The 26493-nt window shown below is 37.5% G+C and overlaps 1 protein-coding gene across 1 annotated transcript in view; it reads right to left on the bottom strand.

Annotated features, from left to right (window-relative positions):
- ASCC3 (activating signal cointegrator 1 complex subunit 3) overlaps nt 1-26493 on the bottom strand; it is a 336776-nt gene that overhangs the window by 287306 nt on the left and 22977 nt on the right. Inside the window, exon 4 of the mRNA XM_001915668.6 lies at nt 15831-16390. Within this exon, the coding sequence (XP_001915703.3) occupies nt 15831-16390 (560 nt within the window). The remainder of the gene's footprint in view (nt 1-15830; nt 16391-26493) is intronic.

A 26493-nucleotide genomic window follows, 5' to 3' on the forward strand; every position in this document is an offset into this window, starting at 1 on the left:
TTGTCACACATTAGAGAATGAACAAACAGTGTCAAACAGAGAAGAGGACAAAATTATTACACAATAGAATACTCTCACAAGAACATGCATGGAAGTGTTGAGTAACAAAAAGCAAGTTCAAAATTATATATACTGTATGACCCATTGTTTTAAGTATTTACATTCAAATATATATATATATATATATATATATATATATATATATATACACACACACTCCAAAATATTTACAGTGGCTATGGCTGGATAGTAGTAAGATAACAGATGACAGAATTCCTGCACTTTGTTGTATAAGTTTGTTCTAAATTTTCCATAATGATGTATCTTTAAAATAAGAAAAATAAAGTTGTGTAAAAAAATAAGTGGCATTAAAAAATGAAATGGCATTAAAAAATGAAATGGCATAAAAAACTGAAATTTCCACCACAATCCTGGAAAAAAATATGAGAAAAAAATTGAGTGGATTCTAACAAAACACTATGGCTACACAGTAAACTTATGGCTACACAGAAAAAATTAAGAGGAACATGGAAGAAAATATGGTAGCAAAATCATAATAAAACAAATATAGTTGCACATATATGTTCTTATAACCTAAAATAGTAGTGTCTATAAGGTTAAATAACTAAAAAGGAAGTCTAGGCACATATAAAAGAGAGAAATAATAAAAAGAGTTCTTTTACCAATGTTTGAAGCAAGGAAATAAAACCAGGACATATTCTTTTCCTTGGATAAGACAGGAGAAGCAGTCCATTATCACTTTGCTTGCATCTTCTCCTACAGAGAATATTAGCTTAAAACAGGAAAGAGCAGAACAAATATCATAAACACTGAATGCCACCTATGGTAAGGAAGAAAGTAGTAAGGAATCTCCCAGCCTCTTCAAATAAGTTCAGGTATTGACACTCTAATGCATCATATCCCAAGGTTCAGGAACCGCTCAGATTTGATCTCAGAATCACTGCTATCTCTGTGAAATAATGAAGAGAAACGGAAGTGCCAGATGGACGCAAAATTCCCCAATATAAAAAAGGAAAAAAGAAATGATAAAAATGATGGATTGTGAAAATTACTTAAGTGTAAATTTAAAATCAACACATGGTAATGTAATAAAACAAAGAACAGGATTGATCAAGTCAAGTCAGGACAAAATAATCTTAATTCTTTTTCCTATGAGATTATTAGGTTAGTTGTTAACTTGGCAAAGCAACTGAAAGGTTGGTATCTTCAAAAACAAGATGAAAAGCGTCCTATGTCACTACTGTTAGATCTATGCAGCACTGAACACTGTATCCAAATTGTGTTGATAACGGATTAATGTCTACATAGAGGAAACCTGATGGAGTTTTACACTTAAAACAAAGACTAAGGAAAAGAAACTATAACTGCCATCACGTCTAAAACATAGTCACGTAAAAGAGTAGATGTCTACGGCTTTGTGCCCCTCTGTACAGATACAGGGCTAAATGTCAGACGTAATAGTAGCATCAGTTGAGCAAAATAAAAGCAAGTTACAAGAGAACTAACCAAGGAAGGGATAAGATGCCTTCTGAAAAAAGGAAACTCTTCATTAGAGTAAGTAGACCTCACTATATGGTCTAGATTTGGATAAAGTACCAGAAATACAAACACTATATGGGGTGGGGAAATTATATGATTCTAAACATCCTCTAGGTCCTAAAAGTATAATTTTATTCAATTACGGCTCTCTATTCAGACTTGGGGGATGAGGAGGGGCTCTTCTGATTATTTGGTGGGAAGACTACAGAAAAAGCAACACAGTACACCTGAAACTAACATAATGATATATGTCAATTATATCTCAATTAAAAAAAAACTAGGAAACAGCAAAAAAAAAAAAAAGGCAATACATATTTGGTCCTCATAGTTGAAGAGACTCTTTTAATTCCAATCTGGCTGATGTTGGTGTCCTCCCTTACCGTTCAGCAATGCTAAGACTACCAAAAACAATGTATAGCACCTTTTCATAAAGCACTAATGTGAATGATTCAGCATAGGACTTTAAATATCCTATTCTAGGTACGAAAAACATCACTATACGCTCCTTGCCAAACTGTAACATACATGTTAAGTGAGTGTTTCTCAAAGTGTGGTCAGGAGGTCCATGAGGTCAAAATCATTTGCATAATAATACTACAATATTATTTGCATCTTTCATTCTCATCCTCCCTCAAGTACAAAGTGGAGTTTTGCAGAAGCTACATAATGTGTGCTATCAGAACAGACTGAAGGCAGAAGTGCATATGGGAATCCAGCTGTCTTCCATAAAGTTAGATACTAAAATGATTTGAAAAATGTAATACAATGCTACTTTTCACTATATATTTTTTATTTTAGAAAAGTTACTTTTCACAAAAAATTTTACTTATATTAACATAATAGATTTAGTATTATTTAAAATGATTTAATAAGCTTATTAAATCATTTAATATATTAAAATTTTTGTTACAATTTCTAATACAATAAGTATCAATAAAACATTGATAAACAACATAAAGAAAAGCTCTCTGAGGTTCTCAGTAATTTTTAAGAGTGTAAGAAGTTTTGAGAACAAAAAGTCTGAGAACCATTGTATTAAACCATGCTAATTTCTACATCAAAATTTCAAAGAATGCTAGAATCATTTATGATACATGTAAGTACTAAAAATACATAGTCTTCCCTCAGAAGACAATACAACCAAATAATTCCTACTTCTTAGAATGAGGCACATATCTGGAACAGTATTAGGTTCAGAAATGAACTTGCATGGCTCAAGTAACACCATCTGCGTAGTCAAGAGATAATGCTAACAGCAAATGTCAAATCACAAATGATACAAAGAATGAGCTCCATCTGCACAAAAGCAAATTATGACCTTATCAATACAACTCAAAATTCACTTCTTCTAAGAACTGATTACACAATAACTCCATCAATATTTACACAAGCATTAATAACTCTGCAAACAGCATTTAATAGTGAAATAATACCAAGAGATAGGTATACTGCAGTACATCTCCATTATATCTCCAATATTCTCAAGTCTTTTTTTATTGACACCTTTTCTATTTTACCAAAGGCTATTAAAATCAGAACTCACATCAAAAACTGAATTCAAAAGATTTTCTTTAGGATAGTGAGACTTAAAAAAAGCAAAACAGAAAAAACAAAAGTAGTAAAATAATAATTCTCTGAATTAAGATCTAGCCTTTAAGCATCATTTTATTAATTATTTGAAACATCTTATATGAAACATCTAGATAAAAATTTATTTACTGATCCATAAGGTATATTTTCTAATAAAACTTTGATATGTGCAAATATATGATGCTCATTAATGTGGAAGGCAAGAAACTAACATCTGAGAGCCTACAGTTTGTGAAACATTACTAAGCACTTCCCATATACTATTTCACACAACCTCACAGCAACATTGCAAAGCAAATATTTTACGAATTAGGGAACTGAGGTTCACAAGGCTTAGTAACTTGTCCCTGTTAAACAACAGGTGAGCAAACAGAGACAGAATTTGACCTGGCTTTATTAAAAATAAAAAATTTCTTCAGAGAGTCTTGTCAGTTAATGCCCTTCTCTTCAAAAACTCTGACGGCATATGGATAGGAACTACAGGCCTATGCTGAGAAAAAAATCCCAGAATTTCTACCAATGTCTCCCTTTCTGACTTTAGGAAACAATTGGGCCTCAGGTTTTTTTCCTCTTTATACGGAGGATACCACCCCTACCTTGCAAGACTGTGAAGAAACTGGTTATGTCAAGGGAGATAGCCTGGTCCACATCCACACACACTAGGCACTCAAAACATGGTAGTTTTGCTGCTACTAATACTACTATTTCCTAGGGAGAAAGTTTCCGTGGAAAGTTCATTAACAATATGATCCCAATAGGAAAAAAAAACCTATTGCTGTAATTCTGGTTATGGAACAGCAGCAGCATGAAGATGTCTTTACCAACAATAGACGAGTCCTGATGAAGAAAATAAGATGCAGGACCAGCCCCATGGCCTAGTGGTTAAATTTGCCATGTTCCACTTTGGCAGCCCAGGTTCAGTTCTCGGGCAGGGACCTATACCACTCGTCAATGGCCACCTGTGGCAGCGACCCACATACAAAATAGAGGAAGACTGGCACAGATGTTAGCTCTGGGAGAATCTTCCCCAAGCGAAAAGAGGAAGATTGGCAACAGATGTTAGCTCAGGGTGAATCTTCCTCAGCAAAAAAACAAAAATAGGGGGAAAAAAGAAAATAAGCGATGTTCAAATCTGGTGATTAAAATATACTAACTTCAATAAATAGTTTTAAGAGGGATTCCAAGATGGCGCCGTGAGTAGTCCTCTTTGTCTCTCGCCCTTCGAGTCTACAATTATTTGGACACTTATCGCTTGACAAAGGATATCCAGACAGCATCTCAGGACGTCTGAGACACCCACGCGACTATACATCGGAAGGCGGACGGACTTTCCTCCGGGAGGATGTGGAAATAGGTGAAAACTCTCCGACCCCGACGGGCAGCCTAGTACCCGCAAGCGGCTTTCTTCCAACGGACGCCCCCAGAGGATCCACACACATCTAGGGCAGGAGCGAGAACACAACAGAGGAGCGACGGTGGAAACAGGTGACCAGAACCCTACTTAAACCCCCTGCAATTACTCCTAAACGCAGAGGGAAACTTTGGAGTTACACACCTGAGCCCGCGGGGAGAGTCTCTCCCCGCCATTGGCGGGGAGACCCAGCCTGGTGCTCGGGGCGCCCGGAGGGTCCCAGAGAGACGCCCGCCCCGGGGGACTAGGGATTGCCGGAGATCTCGGAGAGGACCGGGGCGGGGGAACTTTCAAAGGCGCATCCGGCGACCCGGTGGGGAAGCGCCGGAGCTCCGCCAGGCAGCAGACAAAACTCTCTGTCTGCCAGTAGCAGAGGGGCCACGCTGAGCACTCAGGGCTCCCGGCAGAGGCCCGGAGAGAAGCCCAGAGGGCGGGGCGACCCCCAGCTGCCGTTGCCCGCCCCGGGGGACTAGGGATTGCCGGAGATCTCGGAGAGGACCGGGGCGGGGGAACTTTCAAAGGCGCATCCGGCGACCCGGTGGGGAAGCGCCGGAGCTCCGCCAGGCAGCAGACAAAACTCTCTGTCTGCCAGTAGCAGAGGGGCCACGCTGAGCACTCAGGGCTCCCGGCAGAGGCCCGGAGAGAAGCCCAGAGGGCGGGGCGACCCCCAGCTGCCGTTGCCCGCCCCGGGGGACTAGGGATTGCCGGAGATCTCGGAGAGGACCGGGGCGGGGGAACTTTCAAAGGCGCATCCGGCGACCCGGTGGGGAAGCGCCGGAGCTCCGCCAGGCAGCAGACAAAACTCTCTGTCTGCCGGTAGCAGAGGGGCCACGCTGAGCACTCAGGGCTCCCGGCAGAGGCCCGGAGAGAAGCCCAGAGGGCGGGGCGACCCCCAGCTGCCGTTGCCCACCCCGCGGGACTAGGGATTGCCGGAGATCTCGGAGAAGACCGGGGCGGGGGAACTTTCAAAGGCGGGTCCGGCGACCCGGAGGGGAAGCGCCGGAGCTCCGCCAGGCAGCAGACAAAACTCTCTGTCTGCCATTAGCAGAGGGGCCACGGCCAGCATTCAGGGCTCCCGGCAGAGGCTCGGACAGAAGCCCAGTGGGCGGGGCGTCCCCCAGCTGCTGTTGCCCGCCCCGTGGGACTAGGGATTGCCGGAGATCTCGGAGAGGACCGGGGCGGGGGAACTTTCAAAGGCGGGTCCGGCGACCCGGAGGGGAAGCGCCGGAACTCCGCCAGGCAGCAGACAAAACTCTCTGTCTGCCGGTAGCAGAGGGGCCACGCTGAGCATTCAGAGCTCCCGGCAGAGGTCCGGAGAGAAGCCCAGAGGACGGGGCGACCCCCAGCTGCCGTTGCCCACCCGGTGAGGCTAGGGATTGCCGGAGATCTCGGAGAGGACTGGGGCTGGAGAGAGTTCCAGAGACCCAGCTTAGTAGCCTAGGGGGAAACCCTACAGGCTCACAGAAGCCTTAGGGAAAGCCTCTGCACAGCACCAGTAGAAGGCACCCAGCCGCCAGCCACAAGGCTGGAAGACCCCAGGGCAAAAGCAGCATAGCTAGGTGTACTAACCACAGACTGTAGAAGATGCCAATAGCTCTCCTGCGACCCATAGAGGACAAGTGAGATTTGGTGGGTGCCGACAGCAACGGAGCGACAAATATAAGTGATCCCACCCCTGGCCGCTGGAAAAGCCCATAACACCGTTGCAGACCCCAAGGAGAGAGCGCATCTAGGTGGGCAACAACAGTAGGCACCTGCAGCCTGAAGCCCCCCGTGACGGCCCCCACGGCAGAGGAGGGAATCCAAAGGGCCACTGTGGCTACGAAGAGGGGCCCAGGCCCAGTTAGCAACTACGGACAGGGTTCCTGGTTGGTGAAGTATAAACAGCTGCTCCCCCCACCGCAGCAGCTGAAACAAGTGAAAGGAGCAACTAAACTCTATCTCCATGCGGAGGCACAAATCAACATCATCAAGCAATATGAAAAAATACATTAAATCTCCAGAACAGAAAGAAAGTAACAAATACACAGAAAACAATCCCAAAGAAAATGAGATATATAACCTAAATGATGATGACTTCAAAACAGCCATCATTAAAATACTCACTGAGTTAAGAGAGAATTCTGACCGACAACTCAACGAGTTCAGGAGCTATGTCACAAAAGAGTTTGATACGATAAAGAAGAACCAAACAGAAATATTGGAAATGAAGAACACAATAGAGGAGATTAAGAAAAATCTAGATGCTCTGAACAGTAGGGCCGATAATATGGAGGAAAGAATTAGCAATTTGGAAGATGGCAATATAGAATTGTTGCAGGCAGAGGAGGAGAGAGATGCAAGACTTAAAAGAAATGAAGAAACTCTCCGAGAATTATCAGACACAATTAGGAGATGCAACGTAAGGATTATAGGTATACCAGAGGGAGAAGAGAAGGAGAAAGGGGCAGAAAACCTATTCAAAGAAATAATGGCTGAGAACTTCCCAAATCTGGTGAGGGAGATGGATCTTCAGGTGACAGAAGCCAATAGATCTCCAAACTTTATCAATGCAAGAAGACCAACTCCACGGCATATAGTAGTGAAGCTAGCAAAAGTCAACGACAAGGAGAAAATATTAAGGACAGCCAGGCAAAAGAAACTAACCTACAAAGGAACCCCCATCAGGCTATCAGCAGATTTCTCAGCAGAAACTTTACAGGCTAGAAGAGAGTGGAATGATATATTCAAAAATCTGAAGGACAAAAATCTACAGCCGAGAATTCTCTACCCAGCGAAAATATCCTTCAAATACGATGGAGAAATAAAAACTTTCCCAGATAAACAAAAATTAAGGGAGTTCATTGCCACAAAACCTCCTCTTCAGGAAATCCTCAGGAAAACCCTCATTCCTCAAAAATCCAAAAAAGGAAAGGGGCTACAAAACCAAGAGCAGAGGAGATAAGTAGAAGGACAACAACAGAGAGTAGCAGCTCTACATCAGAACAGATTAAACCATGGGACGAGAAACAAAGGAAACTGAAGAAAACCGGAAAACAAGACACAAAATGGTAGTGGTAGGTCCCCACGTCTCAATAATCACTCTAAATGTAAATGGATTGAACTCCCCAATCAAAAGACACAGAGTGGCAGGATGGATCAAAGAACAAGATCCAACAATATGCTGCCTCCAGGAAACACACCTCAGCCCCAAAGACAAACACAGACTCAGAGTGAAGGGATGGAGAACAATACTCCAAGCTAATAATGAACAAAAGAAAGCAGGTGTCGCTATACTAATATCAGACAAGGTAGATTTCAAAGCAAAACAGATAAAGAAAGACAAAGAGGGACAGTATATAATGATAAAAGGGACTCTCCACCAAGAAGACATAACACTTATAAATATATACGCACCCAACACAGGAGCACCAAAATTTGTAAAGCAACTCTTAATAGAACTAAAAGAAGACATCAACAACAATACAATAATAGTAGGGGACCTCAACACACCATTAACACCAATGGACAGAACATCCAGACAGAAAATCAACAAGGAAATAATAGAATTAAATGAAAAATTAGACCAGATGGACTTAATAGATATATATAGAACACTTCATCCAAAAACAGCAGGTTACACATTCTTCTCAAGTGCACATGGAACATTCTCAAGGATTGACCATATTTTGGGAACCAAAGCAAACATCAATAAATACAAGAGAGTTGAAATAATATCAAGCATCTTTTCTGATCATAACGCTATTAAACTAGAAATCAACTACAAGAAAAAAGCAGAGAAAGGTGCAAAAATGTGGAGACTAAACAACACGCTTCTCAACAAACAATGGATCATTGAAGAAATTAAAGAAGAAATCAAATATTATCTGGAGACAAATGAAAATGAGAACACGACATACCAAATCATTTGGGATGCAGCAAAAGCAGTCCTAAGAGGGAAATTCATCGCAATACAGGCTCACCTCACTAAACAAGAAAAAGCTCACGTAAGCAACCTCAAACGACACCTAACAGAACTAGAAAAAGAAGAACAAACAAGGCCCAGAGTCAGTAGAAGGAGGGAAATAATAAAAATAAGAGCAGAAATAAACGATATTGAAACAAAAAAGACAATAGAAAGGATCAATGAAACAAAGAGTTGGTTCTTCGAAAGAATTAACAAAATTGACAAACCCCTAGCCAGACTCACCAAGAAAAGAAGAGAGAAATCGCAAATTAATAAAATCAGGAATGACAGAGGAGAAATCACAACAGATACCAATGAAATACAAGAGATCATAAGAGAATACTATGAAAAACTATATGCCAACAAATTGAACAACCTGGAAGAAATGGACAAATTCCTAGACTCCTACAATCTCCCCAAACTGAATCAGGAAGAAATGGAGAATCTGAATAGACCCATCACAAGTAAGGAAATAGAAACGGTAATCAAAAACCTCCCCAAAAATAAGAGTCCAGGACCAGACGGCTTCTCTGGAGAATTCTACCAAACATTCAAAGAAGACTTAATACCTATTCTCCTCAAACTGTTCCAGAAAATTGAGAAAGATGGAGAACTCCCTAACACATTCTATGAAGCCAACATCACTCTGATCCCCAAACCTGACAAGGACAACACAAAGAAGGAGAACTACAGGCCGATATCACTGATGAACATAGATGCAAAAATCCTCAACAAAATTTTGGCTAACCGATTACAGCAATACATCAAAAAGATTATACACCATGATCAAGTGGGATTTATACCAGGGACACAGGGATGGTTCAACATCCGCAAGTCAATCAACGTGATACACTACATCAACAAAATGAAAACCAAAAACCACATGATCATCTCAATAGATGCAGAGAAAGCATTCGACAAGATCCAACACCCATTTATGATAAAAACCCTCAGTAAAATGGGTATAGAAGGAAAGTACCTCAACATAATAAAGGCCATATATGATAGACCCACAGCCAACATCATACTCAATGGACAAAAGCTGAAAGCCATCCCTCTGAGGACAGGAACAAGACAAGGGTGCCCACTTTCACCACTCCTATTCAACATAGTTCTGGAGGTGCTGGCCAGAGCAATTCGGCAGGAAAAAGAAATAAAAGGAATCCAAATAGGTAACGAAGAAGTAAAACTCTCGTTGTTTGCAGACGACATGATCTTATACATAGAAAACCCCAAAGAATCCACAGAAAAACTATTAGAAATAATCAACAACTACAGCAAAGTAGCAGGGTATAAAATTAACGTGCATAAATCAGTAGCATTTCTATACACTAACAATAAACTAACAGAAAAAGAACTCAAGAACTCTATCCCATTCACAATCGCAACGAAAAGAATAAAATACCTTGGGATAAACTTAACCAAGGAAGTGAAGGATCTATACAATGAAAACTACAAGACTTTCTTGAAAGAAATAGGCGATGACATAAAGAGATGGAAAAACATTCCTTGCACATGGATTGGAAGAATAAACATAGTTAAAATGTCCATACTACCTAAAGCAATATACAGGTTCAATGCTATCCCAATCAGAATCCCAAGAACATTCTTCACAGAAATTGAACAAACAATCCTAAAATTCATATGGGGCAACAAAAGACCGCGAATTGCTAAAGCAATCCTGAGCAAGAAAAACAAAGCCGGCGGAATCACAATCCCCGATTTCAAAACATACTACAAAGCTACAGTGATCAAAACAGCATGGTACTGGTACAAAAACAGGTCCACAGATCAATGGAACAGAATTGAAAGCCCAGAGATAAAACCACACATCTATGGACAGCTAATCTTCGACAAAGGAGCAGAGGGCCTACAATGGAGAAAAGAAAGTCTCTTCAACAAATGGTGCTGGGAAAACTGGACAGCCACATGCAAAAGATTGAAAATTGACCATTCTTTTTCACCACACACCAAAATAAACTCAAAATGGATCAAAGACCTAAAGATTAGGCCTGAGACAATAAGTCTTTTGGAAGAGAATATAGGCAGTACACTCTTTGACATCAGTTTCAAAAGAATCTTTTCGGACACTGTAACTCCTCAGTTGAGGGAAACAATAGAAAGAATAAACAAATGGGACTTCATCAGACTAAAGAGCTTCTTCAAGGCAAGGGAAAACAGGATTGAAACAAAAAAACAGCTCACTAATTGGGAAAAAATATTTACAAGCCACTTATCCGACAAAGGGTTAATCTCCATAATATACAAAGAACTCACACTGCTTAACAACAAAAAAACAAACAACCCGATCAAAAAATGGGCAGAGGACATGAACAGACATTTCTCAAAAGAAGATATGAATATGGCCAATAGACACATGAAAAGATGTTCATCATCGCTAATCATCAGGGAAATGCAAATCAAAACTACACTAAGATATCACCTTACCCCCGTTAGATTGGCAAAAACATCCAAAACCAAGAACGACAAATGTTGGAGAGGTTGTGGAGAAAGAGGAACCCTCATACACTGTTGGTGGGAATGCAAACTGGTACAGCCACTATGGAAAACAGTATGGAGATTTCTCAAAAAGTTAAAAATAGAAATACCCTATGACCCAGCCATCCCATTACTGGGTATCTATCCTAAGAACCTGATATCAGATATCTCAAGAGTCCGTTGCACCCCTATGTTCATCGCAGCATTATTTACAATAGCCAAGACGTGGAACCAGCCTACATGCCCAGAAACTGATGATTGGATAAAGAAGATGTGGTATATATACACAATGGAATACTACTCAGCCATAAAAAAAGACGAAATTGGCCCATTCACAACAATGTGGATGGACCTCGAGGGCGTTATGTTAAGCGAAATAAGTCAGTCAGAGAAAGACGAACTCTACATGACTCCACTCATAGGTGGAAATTAGCATATTGATAAGGAGATCTGATCGGTGGTTACCAGGGAAAAGGGGGGGTGGGGGGAGGGTACGGAGGGGGAAGTGGTGTACCCACAACATGACTAACAAAAATGTACAACTGAAATCTCACAAGGTTGTAATCTATCATAACATTAATAAAAAATACAAAAAAATACAAAAAAAAAAAAAAAAAAAAAAAGATTTTTTTGTCCTAAATGAAAATATTCAACCAATGATCATTTTTCATATAAAAGCGTAAACAAAAAAAAAAAAAAAAAAAAAAAAAAAAATAAATAGTTTTAAAAATAAATAAATCTCAAGAGTACAAAGAACCTTAAAAATTCTCTAGCCCAATCAAATTCTAAGGCTTACCCATGATTATAGCTTTAGCAGAAAAATTACTAGGACTCAGAAGATAGAGGAAGAAAAGTCCCTAGAATAGAAAACTTAGAGGTGAAAGGGAAGAAAAAGAAGATGGTATTGGGAAACCGAAGAAGTGGGCTGTTTTATTAATTCAACACCCACAAGAACATAGAAGTACTTTAAATGTAACTACAGTCATGTGTCACCTAATGACAGGGAGACGTTCTGAGAAATGCATCATTAGACCATTTCATCATTGTATGGACATCACAGAGTGTACACACACAAACCTAGATGGTATAGACTACTACACACCTGGGCTATACGGTACTAATCTTATGGGACCACCATGATATATGTGGTCCATCGCTGATGGAAACCTTGTTATGTGGCACATCACTGTAATTTCCTGAAGAAATATTAAAACTCATCTTTAACAGGGTCTCAAGGTTTCATCCATTCTATTATGTCAGCCAATTCCTTCTCTGGAATTCTCCAAAAGGGAAAGGCATCGTTTCTAAACAAACTGCAAATTAAGAGCAAATGCCAAAGACGCCTCAAAGTATTTAAAATGCTTGATGTTTCAAAGCACCAAATACAAGAAAATGCAGATCTATTTCTTGGCAAAAAAAGTACACATTGGAGTCAGAATGTTGGAACTTAAATCCTGGATCCACTACTTATTCTGTAACCTTAGGCAAATTTCCCAACATCTCCATAAAATACCTACCTCCAGCAAGCATTTCCTTAAGGTACCAGCCAAGTAGAGGTACCAAAAAATGAGAAAAACGTTTCTAAAAAAATTCAATGTTTGATATCAACTTAGCTACGGCAAAAATGAAATTCCATGAGACTTTCTTATCTTATCTATTTCGTTGATGTTGTTAAATCACTTATGGCAGAGGAGGAGAAGTGCCTCAGAGTGTAACCTTTTCAGCGCCTGGAATTTCTAACACTTTTTACTCCAGCACTGCCTACCTCAAAGCACTGCTGTAAGGGTTAAGGGAAGTGAGGCACATAAAGCACTTCACAGAAGGCCTTATGGGTCATGCAGGAGGCACTCAAATGTAGCCATCATTACCACTGTCATTAGGATTACTGCTCTCCACATGTTTACGACTAGAACCTCTCCCGCACCATCTTTGTGGTAAATATCCCCATATGCATACACTTTTTATTATGTTTCCAACACTAGTTCAACAATAACATAAAGGTCTTTGGAAAAAAAGACTTTAAATAGCTAGCCTTTAAAAATAGCTTTATCATCAGTCATTAGGTCACTAAACTAAATTCAGAACTGGGAAATATGTTAAGCAAAAATACCTTCAGCACAGACGTAGCTTTTTATTACCTCGTTTAAGTTACATGTAAAAATGTGTTCCTATGATCTGCTAAATTTCTGGAGCAACAGCATACAGTGTGGTTATTTAAATATTCCTATTCCACAGAGTCAACAACAAGCTCAAAAAGAAATGGAAATTAACTATGCCATCACATAAACTGATTACATTAGTTCCAGGCTTAAGTGAGGGATTTAAAAGTAAACAGACAACACAAGATACAGCACACCCTAAAATGAAAATAATAGTGGTCAAGAGTGATTGTATCGAAACATTTTTCTATTGAAGCATTACTTCAAAATTATACAGAAAATCTGCTGTAACACAATACAATTGTACAGAAAGAGATCTAATATATAAAGTATGAACAGTCTATGCTATAAAACAAAAAACTACCATAAGGGTTGTTTATTTTCATTCACCGATAGAAAAATCAAAATGGTGAGGGGATGAACCATTTAAAGCTCTACTACTCAAGCCATTGGCAGAATGAGAAATATTCACTTACATGTTAAACTGTCCATTAAACCCTGGTTGAAAAATCATTGAACCAGACCATGCAGAGTGTATCTACCAGCATTAGAGTGGCCTATAATTCACCTCAATAAGGTGTACAAGGCCTTACCTTACTTGGCCCTAATCCATCTGCCCACCTTTCTCTCTCACCACACCCTCTCTGCATCCTGCACCCTCACTGTACAGACTGCAACTCTCTAAACACACCATGTTTTTTCTCACACCCAAAATATGCTCCCTGCATTTCTGGTCCACTTGAAGTTAAATCTAGCCATATTTTAAGACTTGGCTCAAGCTTAACCTCCTCTATGAAAACTTTTCGTACCCTTCTAACTCCTCTACAGAATCTATGACTGGTTCTCTAATGCCCTCATTTTCTTTGTATATACTATCCTAACACCTATGGTATTTGGGTACATTTATCGATTGACACGTCTCCTCCTACAAAACAATTAATTCCGCAAGAACAAGGCTGCTATCTTATTCATCCTTTTATGTCCAGTAACTAGCAATGTACCTAATACAGAGTAAGCATACAATAAATATATGATGAATGGATGGATGCATGAATTCAGTTTGACCTTGCAATGAGGCAGATTTATCAAAAAATCCTGAGAACTAAAAAACATCCTCCCTCCGACAATCATATTTGGTTACACACATAAAAATTGTGGTGAGGAACTAAAAACACAAACCTCACGCTAGATATTCAGAAGTAAAAAGAATAGTTTTATGGCTCACTCAGAAAATAAAAATTTCCATTAGTTTGATATTTATAAGTTTTAGTTTACTACAATCATAATAGGGAAACTGCTACGTATTCAATTATGACAGCAAATATCATTAAATTTTTCTTTATAAATTATAAATTTATTATAAATTTTTACAATAGTAACATTTTCAGAATGTTATGAATGTGGACGATATCTGATATAAATTAAACCAAGTGTAAAATATTAAAGGTAAATGAGACTGATCACAGAATTAACAATAGGATACCTCACTTCCAAACTAAAGTTAATCAGCATAATACCCAACACTACCATGTGTATAGTCCACCAATACCTATTCAACAACTTCCCTAAATAAATTTTTCCCTGAAAAAAAATAACTAGCATTTTTTCCTGTATTCCTGACCAATACTCTGTGTGATTTAAAAATTCTTAATTCCAATAATAATAATGACAAAAATAACCACAGCTACCAAATGCTACTTACCATTTCACATATGATATCTCATTTAAGCCTTATACCAAATCTGTAATCTTCATATTCATATCCCCTTGAGATAGTCCAACAATCAGCCTCTGGGAAATTCAATTACCTAAAGTCTCAATACCAGTAAGTGGAAAGGAAAATCTGATTTCAAAGCCCTTTCTACAACAGCATGCCACCTCTCCCAATCCTTCATCAAATACGTTACTCATTCAATTTATCCAGCATTAAAATTGGGTTGACATTATTTTAAATTTCTACCAGGAAAAGAATATGATAACAGTACTGAGAGTAAGACTAAACCCTTCAAGATAAACTTTTCATGTGACAGTAGGAATTATTCATCATTTTGAATAACATAGCCAAATCGTGGCACAGAAAGGAAGTAAAATAATGTTTTCCTGTGTGTGATATAAAAACTTGTAAAGATAATTCTTTACTGAACAAGTAATATAAAAGAGCCTAATTATTTCTAGAGCAGTCTGTTTTTCAAAGGTTTTTCTTTCAAATGTAGCAACTAGTCAAAAATATTTTTATAAATCAGTAAGTCACTTAATACATAGGTAAAATTTCTAATAGTTTGAAGTGTATTGTATTTTCATCAAAGAACTCTTAGAAATATAAAATGCTGCACAAACGTTAACAGTGATTACTAGAGTAGACATATAATTTATCATTCAAACCTATACACTTTTGGGAGAAGGGGTACTACTAATTGTTACAACGTAACGACAGATTCAACCAGGACTGTGCCAGTAACCAGGACACGTGGACACCTTAACTGTTGCCCTCTGACTCTTCTGCTATTCAAAGACCTATACATGCCTACTATGCAAAACTATTCGGCTACATAGTTGACAACTGTAGCACAACAGTAAAGAAGTACTTTCTTTGCTAGCCACCCATAAAAGGCTTTTCATTAAGATAGTTCACATTAACATAAAACTGCAATAACTTCAACTATACCTCATTCTGAAGTTCATCACCACTTTTAACAGAAGCAAGCATATCATATAAAGTACAGCAAAGATCTTCTATTCTTGTTGCTTCAGCCATTTCATTTAAAGTTGCATTTAAGTACTTCTCAACTTCACACCACAAAAAGGAGTCATTTGTTTTTTCCACAGGCTTGAGCCCTGGGGTAGAATGCTCTTGAAAATGTTCATTCATAAACTTCTTGTAATCTAGGCTTATAGTTTTCTGAGATTCACCATTTATTGGCAGTTCGTCAAAGTAGTCCAAATCATGCATGTCAAATGAAAATGCTAAATTTTTACCAAATAAAACTCTATCACCATTTTCCTCTTTTGTCATCTGGACAAGAGCTGTAAGACTGTCTTGATGAAAATGAGAAGTAATTCGATTAGTAGCATTACAAGCTGCAGTGGCAGATGACGATGGGAAGGGACCAAACATCTGTTTGATAGCCTTCGTCTCCTTGTGACCAACACAGTCCTTCAAGTGAAATGTCTGGAAGAGAAATGCAGCCGCACTTTCAATCACTTCTTTCCCATTATCCATTCCAACTATGCAAAGACAAAAGAAACAATATTAGTTCAAATGAATCATGGTTCAAGTTACCATTTTCAAAAAACTCCCACCAATATTCTTCTGAGCAAATCCAAAACTGAACACGCACCGATACAGATAACCAATATAGGAGCAGAAAAATCCCTTTAAGTCCATTCCCAAATTCTCAAAGAACTGTATCAAATAAACCATTATCAATAATTATTCTATAGCTAAGCACAAAAACTACCTAATAACAACCCTTTAACTATTCCTAAAAACAATTTGAGGCACTAGCTAAAACTTATTTAAAACCAAATTTAAGTACTAATTTGATGAGCTAGTTAAACTAAAACAAGGTGCAAAAAAATCTGAATTATAGACTTTGGAGCTGGAAGGAAACCTCAGAGATCTGTAACTTTCCAACTTTTCCTGTAAATCTGAGACGGCAAGTAGATTTACATAGTTTTCATTCAAACACACTTAATACCATAAAGGATGAACCTAAATAGAACCTTTTAAAATAAACTTAGCCATATTATAAAACATAAAAAAAAATCTGCTGTTTAAGAAACCAAAAGTAAACTCCTTACCAAAGTCAGAGGAAGTAAAGGAATAGCTCCTAATTTCTTTAAGGCATTAATTTCTCATATCTGATTTTCTCCAATAAAAGAAGGAAAAAACCTGTACTTGTGTCATAGAAGTCAAAGAATATTCTTAGGGAGGAAATAAGGAATTTCAATCTTCAGAACGTCCCAAAAGTCAACATGACTTACCAAAAGTAATACTGGTAAAGAAAGTAATATAATTACCACTAGTATCTTCCTGAAACCACAGCTCAAATCTTATCAATAGTCACAAATCTTGAACAGCTTACTATAACTCGGTAATTCAATCCAAACTCCTATACTTTGTTTTCAAGGCACACCAAAAGCTGACCCCATCCTTTGTTTCCAGGCTTACTGGCTATTACACATTTCCTGCTCCAGCCAACAAGAATTTCTTAACATCCAAACACCAGGTCCTGTCTTACACTATGCCTATTTCCGTGCCTTTATGTAACCTTCCCCCAGGCCTCTGATTCTTCAAATCTCACTCATGTTTCAGAACCCAGCTCAACTGCCTCTTCAAGGTGAGTACAATATTGTGTACATTATTGTAAATTCTCACTGTACCAAGCCCCAAATAGGTGTTCAACAGAGATTTGTTGAATTAAACTGAACCCAGGCCTCTATGACAACAGACTAGTGTTTTTACACTACACCACATTGTCTCGATAACTTTTTATTGTACATGTTTACACATGTGTAGAAGACTGACAGTTTATATGAATGAAGATAATCAATTTTACAATGCATGCTTATTATTTCCAATTTCTTCAAGTATGAAGTCTTTTAAGATTAAAAAATTTAAAAAAACACCATCTGGCATATTCTTTTAGCATTTAGGAAAATACATGTCAAAAATCTGCTATAAATTAAATAATGCTTTTAAATTAATTAACTGAATAGCATTTATGTACATTCTAGTTATTCATTCTATACATGATGCTTGGAGAACTTAGGTGTTGGACAATTTAGGGACTGTGATAATCTACACATAATTCAACAGGGTTGGGAATACTATAGTTTGAGAAAACATGGAATTCACATTTACAAACTTATTCTCTAACACTGTAAATATGTATTCTTTCGTAAAGATATTATCATTCTGCACCTTCGGATTTTTCTTAAGCAACTTACTAAGAACTCTCACACTAAATTATCCCAATTCTTCCTAACAAAACTATCAGATGCTAAAGTGGAGACCAGAGTCAAATAATTTGGGAGAGATCAAATAGTTACTTAGCTATTAAACAAGATTCAAAGCAGATTTCAAAAACTCCTAAATGAACGTCTTTCCACTACACTACACTAATCTACTGTAAATTCCTAGAAACTAAATTCATCTCTAATTCTCATTTACCAAATAAAAAACAAATAAATCACCTTAGGAAATAAAGTAACAAATGGAATAACAACCTTAACTTATGACCAGAAGTGGAATTAACAAATACTCATTTGTGGGTCACTGGCTAAATTACGTTACAGCCATATATAGCCTTCACTAAATATAATGCAGTGGATCCACATATCTTGCCATAAAATAACCTCCACAATACAGTAAGCAGGAGAAATTATGCGTTCACTTTTGAACAAAAATAACTGCAGACTCATAGAAACATCTACAAAGATCAAAAAAAATTTTTTTCAGGGTTTCAAATTTTAAATGAACATTGACTTACATCTATAAATTTCAATAACATAGAACTACTTTAAAAGTTTTAAGCTTTAAAAAGGTGGATAATGATGCTTCATAAATTTTAACACCCTAGCCTAACTATTAACTCTCCTTCTGCACAACTTATTCCACCACATCTTTCAACTGGACTGCTAAAAATGGACACGTGTTCACACCACAAAGCCATTTCTCAAAAGCGAATCTCTACACCACGCTACCCAGGACTCTGGAGTTTCAACTGTTGAAACGCACTAGCAAACAGCATTTGTTGTCATTGTTGGCCATCCGACAGGGAAAGAAGCTACCGCATTCTGAAAACAATGAACTTTCCTGGGATGTCAAACATGCGAAGACATCCATTCTTGCCGCTTTCCGGCAACCACCCACGCGCTTCTGCCCCGCTGTCCCCCAAAACCCGCGGAGCCCAGACACGTGCACCAGCGAGCCATTGGCACGTGATGGCAGGGGATTGGCTGTTAGGCGACCCCGGATGAGAAGAATGCCCAGCATTGGAGCAGAGACTGGAGCCCCAGGCAGGGCAGCGACAAAGGAGCCACGCCACTTTGCAAGTACAGCCACCCACGAAGCCAGCACTCAGATCTTTTGGTGACTGAAATACATGAATGGTGTTTGTAAAACAGAGAAAACATCTGAAAAGAATGAATGAAATGATGTCGGACTTGTCAAACCTCCCCTCGACAAAAGCGGAGTGAGAAGGGGAACCCTGAGAAACCTAAGCGCTGCTCCGCGGCTCGGTCAGCGGGCTGGACCAGCGCACAAGCACTGGCCACGGCGAAGGGAGCGCGGAGGCCTCGGAAGGCGCGCGCGGCACCTCTCGAGGGGCAATTTGTAATGAGGGAGTGTGTTCTTGTTTTCTTAGACCATATACAAAATTGATCATGTTAGATTAACAGTGAGGATCTTGTTCACAAATAATCTTTCGTCTTCGTTTCCCTTTATATTTTATGTACAATTTAGTATTGAGTAATCTTTTAAATGATTACTTACTAGGCTGAAGCTCTTTGGTCAATTAAAACTTGCTCCCAATTCTTCAAACTTTGTCTGTTTCACATCACTGACTGTGCTAATCTTTCTGAGAGAAATTTAGATATTTTAAGTTTAGTTTTGCCCTCAAGATAAAGTCTCAGTAAAGAATAAAATATACACTAAATAATCAACTGGCCAAAGTTTGAATGCAACAAGAGCTCCAGACCTTTAAGGAAGCTACTCTAGATCCCTAACCACTTGACTATCCTATTTGAGTAGGAAATTTTACTTGAAAATTGAATAAAAATATCCATCAACTGCTTGCATCCTTAACTGCTAAATACTCAATTTAGAAGTTGTCAACAAATGAGTTCCTTAACCAGTTAAATCTTCTTCATTGCTCAGTAGAAAATATTTTACAAATATCTTTTATGCTTATATGTTAATATTGCACTGTTCAAAGTAGTCGGTTTTTTCATGCTAGGTCCATACCTGAAGTGTCCATTTTACCTGACACTTGATCTGCAACTGTAAATATAATATTATAACCCTGCATCAGCGTCAACTCCAGCTCATTCCATTTGTTAGACATATCAGCAAGGCAGGCAAACTGCTATGAACGTTATATTTGAATAGAGATTAGCTAACTGATTTTTTAAACTGATTGTGATGATGATGATTTCTTTTACCAATACGTAAAATATTTGTACCAGCAACTTTTCTAGGTCAGCATTACACATAAAAAAACACAAAAATGATTCAATTTAAACATATACTATCCTGTCATTTTTTTTCCCTCTACATATTCACCTGCAGTGCCTGTTAGTGTACTTTTTAAACAAGTACAGCATCCAAAACCGTCACACGAATCTTGCAAGTATTTTCCTCATTTGACTGAGAAACTCAGATACAGAGAAGCTAAATAACACACTAAGACTACAAGAGCCAGGATCATCTTTTTTTTCTCTTTTTGCATTATGCCATCTTTGAAATAATTACCAAATTACCAAACAAACATGATGTAATGGAGATAAGCATTTACCATATGGCTTCTTGAGGAATAAACTGAACAATTTATGTGATATAAATTTAATATTGCCTAAGTAATGAAATTTAATAAAATGAGCATTTTTTTAGGGTACAACTGTGCATCAAAGCACCTCCAGCAAAACCTTGCATTAAGTGGGCAAAGTATTCAAGAAATATTAAATATAGTAATCTGAAGGAGTTGCTTACATGTTCATATTATTCCTACACTTATATGGAAATTATTGCCTTCAGGCTGAGCAAATAATTAAAGGAAAGCAAACAGAGAAACATATTTGGTGGAGAAAAAGAGTAGCAGTTCAAGGGATTAAAAAAGAGTCCAAGGCACTTCCCCATGTTTTGAAGCCAGGCATTTAATTTTACATATATTCATTACAAAAGGTGAAATGCATCTTATGGTGTAGACTTTAAACCAGCATTCAGTCACATATTACCATTTCTAGAATGAAAAAATCCTGCATTAAATTACAACTTGACTTCCCAAGCAACCAAATAGCTAACATAAAAGCTTCAATCAGATTTTATACAAAAGCTTCTGATAATAAAACCATTATTTTGAGCAACACAAATGCAATAAACTGTGCCTCTGAACAAATCACATAGCTCATGAGATTTACTTAGCATTTTTTATTTTTTTAATGCCCAAGGAAAAACATCAAAAAAAAAGATGACAAAGTACAGTCACGTGTCGCTTAACAACAGGGATACGTTCTGAGAAATGCATCGTTGGGCGATTTCACCCAGGCTATATGGTAGTAATCTTATGGGACCACTGTCGTATATGCAGTCTGTCACTGACCAAAACATCACGATGTGGCACGTGACTGGATACACTTCACTGCTGCATCTATTTATCAGATGCTTAGCACTTGCTAATACTATAAAGAAAATTAACTGCAACCTTAAAAATGCCTCTACTAAGGGAATGCAGTGTAAATTTTCTTAAGCTTAAGGAACCATAATTAATTTGTAAATGAAGAATAATATACTGATAAACTAAAGCAAACTGTGAAGAGTTGATCCTGTTCTCATTAGGAAAATATTTCCATTGTGACTGCTCCAATATCCATTCGATTTATAGCTGTTTGCCATAACCCCAACTAATCTGAACTGCCTATTTACACAACGGATACATTAGCAAAGTCATCTATGATTTTCATTAAGTCACTCAGCTCTTTTATTTTCTAATTTCTCTTGTGAAATGGACATAAATATAATATCTCTGACCCTGAAACATGCAAACAAAATCTAATTCTGTCCCCAAGTTTCCTTTTCTATGAATTTCCTCCTGACTTACCCAAGGAGAGTTCCTGCCCTTTTAGTATCACCATATCACTAGGCATATACATCTATCAATAACATTTAATGACAAAGAACTATTTGTTTACCAATGGCTACCGGCACATCTAGCTTTTAAATAAAATTATTGACTGATAGTCATTTACCAGGCTGCGCACTCTAGGCACTTTGTAGTACTGCTTCACATCACAACTACTATACAAGTAAGAATCACCATCACTATATTATAGATGAGGAAATAGGTTTAGTGATATTAATTAGCTACCCACTAGTAAATAAGAGAACTAAATTTGTACCACATATATTAACTGAAAACTTGAAATTATCCTAAGATGTAGGAAAATAATTTTATGGAAACTTAAAACCGAAAACAAAAAAGATGGTACAAAAAAATATTGTTGCAAATATTCTAAAGAAAATATTAGCTTACTGGATCCATCCATTTATCTAAAAACAAACTATAAGCAAGTAGAGTTTATTCCAGGAGTACAAAGATGGTTAAGTGTCAGAAAATCTAGCAACGTAATCTACTTTAAAAAAAATTAAAGAAGAAACATCTAGCACACAGATGACTAGAGGTGGAGAAGACATGGTGAACAAAAGGCAACAAACATGAAGAAAAGTCCGAGCCGTGAGCAGTCTCCAGCCCTAACATTATTAAGCTGCTGAACCCTAAGGAGGGAATTTGTCAGGTAAAACAAATACACCCACTTGGTCTCTTTGTCACTGTAGGTTTTGATATCTGAGCTGAATTAAGCTGAATGGTGACTACACAGGTATTTGTTATATTATTTTTTTATTTTTACCAGTATAAAATATTTCATGACAATTGTTAGTATAAAAAGCTATAATTTTTACTTGTTTTTTGAACATAACAAGAATACATACAGTACACATACAGCTCAAAGAATTACCACAAAATGAACACACCTGTATTATTTGGATAACTTCTTCCAGAAACAGAACATTATCAGCTCCCCATAAACTTCTTTCATATCCACTCCATTATTCCCTTCCTCAAAAGTAACCACTCTCCCAACTTCTAAGATTGGTCATGCCTAATTTTCAATTTTATACAAATAAAAATCAAACTATCTGTTCTTTTGTGTTTGGATTCTTTCAGTCAACATTATGAGATTCACTTCCAACGTTACATGGAGCTGTAGTTTGTTATTGCTATAAGATAGTCTACATATGATAATTTATCTATGCCACTATGTAACAGTGAATTGGGTTGTTTCCACTTTAAGGCTATTACAAATAATGTTGCCATGAACACACGTGTCTTTTGTGTACGTGTGCTGGCATTTTTACTGAAAATTTATGTACGTGTTGCTAGATAATAGGCACCAAGATTTAAAATTTCTCTTGTCCAAGCACAGTAGATGCTACCAAACAGTTATTCAGAGCAGTCCTACCAATTTAAATTCTACCAGCAGTGGATGAGAATTCTTGTTTCACATTCTTGAGTCTGACCAACATTTGGTATGTCAGTCTTTTTAATTTTAACCATTTGCTCAGGCATGTAGTGGCGTCTCCCTGACTACTATTTAAGTTGGGCACCTCTTCATGTTTATTGGCCATTCAATTCTCTTCAGCAAAGTGCTTGTTCAAGGCTCTTGCTCATTTTTATACAGGATTATCTGTCCTTTTTTTTTATCGATTTGTAGCTCTTATTTAATGTAGAAACAAGCTCTCTTTTTGGTTATATATGTTGAAGCTATATTCTCCCACTCTAAGACCCGCCTTTTTACTCTCAAAATACAAAGTATCCGTTTTGGGGCCAGCCCAGTGGCATAGCAGTTAAGTTTGCGCACTCCACTTCAGTGGTCCAGAGTTCGCCAGTTCAGATCCTGGGCACAGACCCATGCACCGCTTATCAAGCCATGCTGTCCTACATATAAAATAGAGGAAGATTGGCACAGATGTTAGCTCAGGGCCAATCTTCCTGAGCAAAAAGAGAAGTGGCCGTGGATGTTAGTTCAGGGCTAATCTTTCTCAAAAAAAGAAAAAAAAAGTATCAGTTTTAATGGAGCCCAATTTACCAATCATTCCCTTTATGTGTACTTTCTGTTTTCTGTTTAATAAATTTTTCCATATTCAAAGACCAGGAAGATATTCTTTTATATTTTACAAGTTTTATTATTTTGAGCTTCATGTTTCATTTTATAATCTGCTTAGAATTATCTGTACATTTTTTTCCTATGTATGTGCAGTTGACCCAGCATCATGTTCTGAAAACACAGCCATGTCTCACTACCGGGCCCTCATGATAAATCAAGTGTCCTAATATCCATGAGTCAGTTTTCAGACTCTAATCCATCCCACTGGTCTAGCTGTCTATCCTTGGACCAACACTGTACTGTCTAAATTACTGATCTTTATAATAAGTCTTCATATCTGGTAGAATAAGTTAGTCCTCTCTATTTTTCAAGGTTGACTTGGTTGGTCTTTGCCTTTGAATTTACATATAACTTTCAGATTATTCTGTCAATTTCCACACACCCTCAAGGACAAATCTGTTGAGATTTGGACTGGGATCGCAATGAATGTGTAGATCAATTTGGATAAAATGGATATCTTTATAATACTAAGAGTTCCAGTCCTTTGTATATCTCTCCATTTATTTAGATCTTCTTTAATTTCTCTCAATAATATTTTAGTTTTCCATGAGGAAATCTGCTCATCTTTTGTTAAATTTACTTCTAGGTATTTGATAATTTTTAATGTTTCTGTAAATGGCATTTTTTTAACTTGCTGCTTGTAAGTAGAATTGATTTCTATATTGACCTTGCTAACTTCATTTTCTAAAGATATAGTCATGTAAATAATGGTAGCTTTTTTTTAATCTTTACACCCCTTCTTTCTTTCTCTTGCCTTATTATATTAGCAAGGACCTTTAGTCCAGTGAGAAACAGAAGTGGTAATAGGCATTCTTGTCTAATTCCCTACCTCAGAGAAGCTTTTTCAACACTGCATCATTAAATATGATGTCTGACGTAGGTTTTTTTATACTCTTTTATCAAATTAGAGAAGTTACCTTCTATTCCTAGTTTGCTGAAATTTTTTATCTTAATTGGATTTAGATATTCATAAAATGCTTCTTCTTCATCTACTAAGCATGTGACTTTTAAGACTTTATTACTTTATATGAATTACACTGTTTTTCCCTATTTATTAATGCAATAATTAACATTTATGACCTCACATGTGCTTGCGTTCTCTCTCGCACACACATCTCATGTGTATTTTTTTTTTTACTGACTCTTTGACAGTGTATTGCAGTCTTCATGACACTTCCCTACAAACATGGCAGTATGCATCTCCCGAGCTTTAGGACATACTCTTACATAGCCACACCACCATTATCTCACCTAAGATTTAATATTACCTAATGATACACAGCACATATTCAAATTTTTACAATGGTCCCCAAACAGCTTTATCATTTTTTTTCTCATCCAGGACTCAATCAAAGATAGTACACTGAACTTGATTTTTATATTCCTGTAACACCCTTTAATCTACAATAGTATCCTCATATCTTTTTAAAATGACATTATATTGTATTTCCCAGTAAAGCAGTCAAGGTATATAATCTTTGTGTGAAGGTTTTTAAACACAGATTGAATTTCTTTAATAGTAAAAGATTCAGATTTTCTATTTTCTCTTTTGTCCATTTTAGTTATTTTTGTCATCTTAGTCCTCTGAAGCTGTCAAAGCTCTGCTCATCTTCTCATCCTCCTCTTCCCCGCTGGGTTCCTCTTCTGGAATGGTCAGTCACCTCTAGGAAAAAGTGGCCCAAATGCCAGGATCACATTTTCTGGGTTTACTTCTGCTTCTAGATCTTGGCCCCATAATTCTTCATTGCTTTAGTAGTACTCTGATGCAGTCACATTTCATATTTCACAGTTTTTCTAGTTATTCTCAGCAGAGAGTTGTTCCAAATTACCTTGTCTGCCAATTAAAGGGAAGTGGAACGCTGAACTTTTTTGGTATCTGCAATTTTCAAGATAGCTATTTTTCACTAATACTCCTGAAAAAGTCCTACCACATCCAATACACAACAGATCTTTATTATTCTAAATGTCTACTGTTACTTCCATAGACAGACTTGCCAGATCCTGCTAATATCTTTTTATACCTCCTTTTCTATCATTGCATTATAAACTGCTTTCCACCCTTGGTTTTGATTTCTCACTTTTTTATAGTCAAATCTTATTTCTTTGAGAACTCAAAAACATAATGGATTCCGAAATTCCCTAAACCACACTTTGTAAGTAACTCCCATCCAACCTAACTTTTGATTCATACTTTTCTTAAAGACAAAGTTATTAAACATAAAATGCATAAAATGTCAAAATCCAAATAAGGCAGAGGCTATAAATTAGAGAAGGCAAAACAAACAGAACTTTGTGTGGCAAAATAATTTGAATACTGAAAAAACCTAGCTCAGTTCTGGCTGAATCCTGATTGGTATCCAGACCAGAGTAAAATCATTAGCTCA

The sequence above is a fragment of the Equus caballus genome, chromosome 10 (genome assembly GCF_041296265.1).
Source record: "Equus caballus isolate H_3958 breed thoroughbred chromosome 10, TB-T2T, whole genome shotgun sequence".
Lineage (NCBI taxonomy): Eukaryota > Metazoa > Chordata > Mammalia > Perissodactyla > Equidae > Equus > Equus caballus.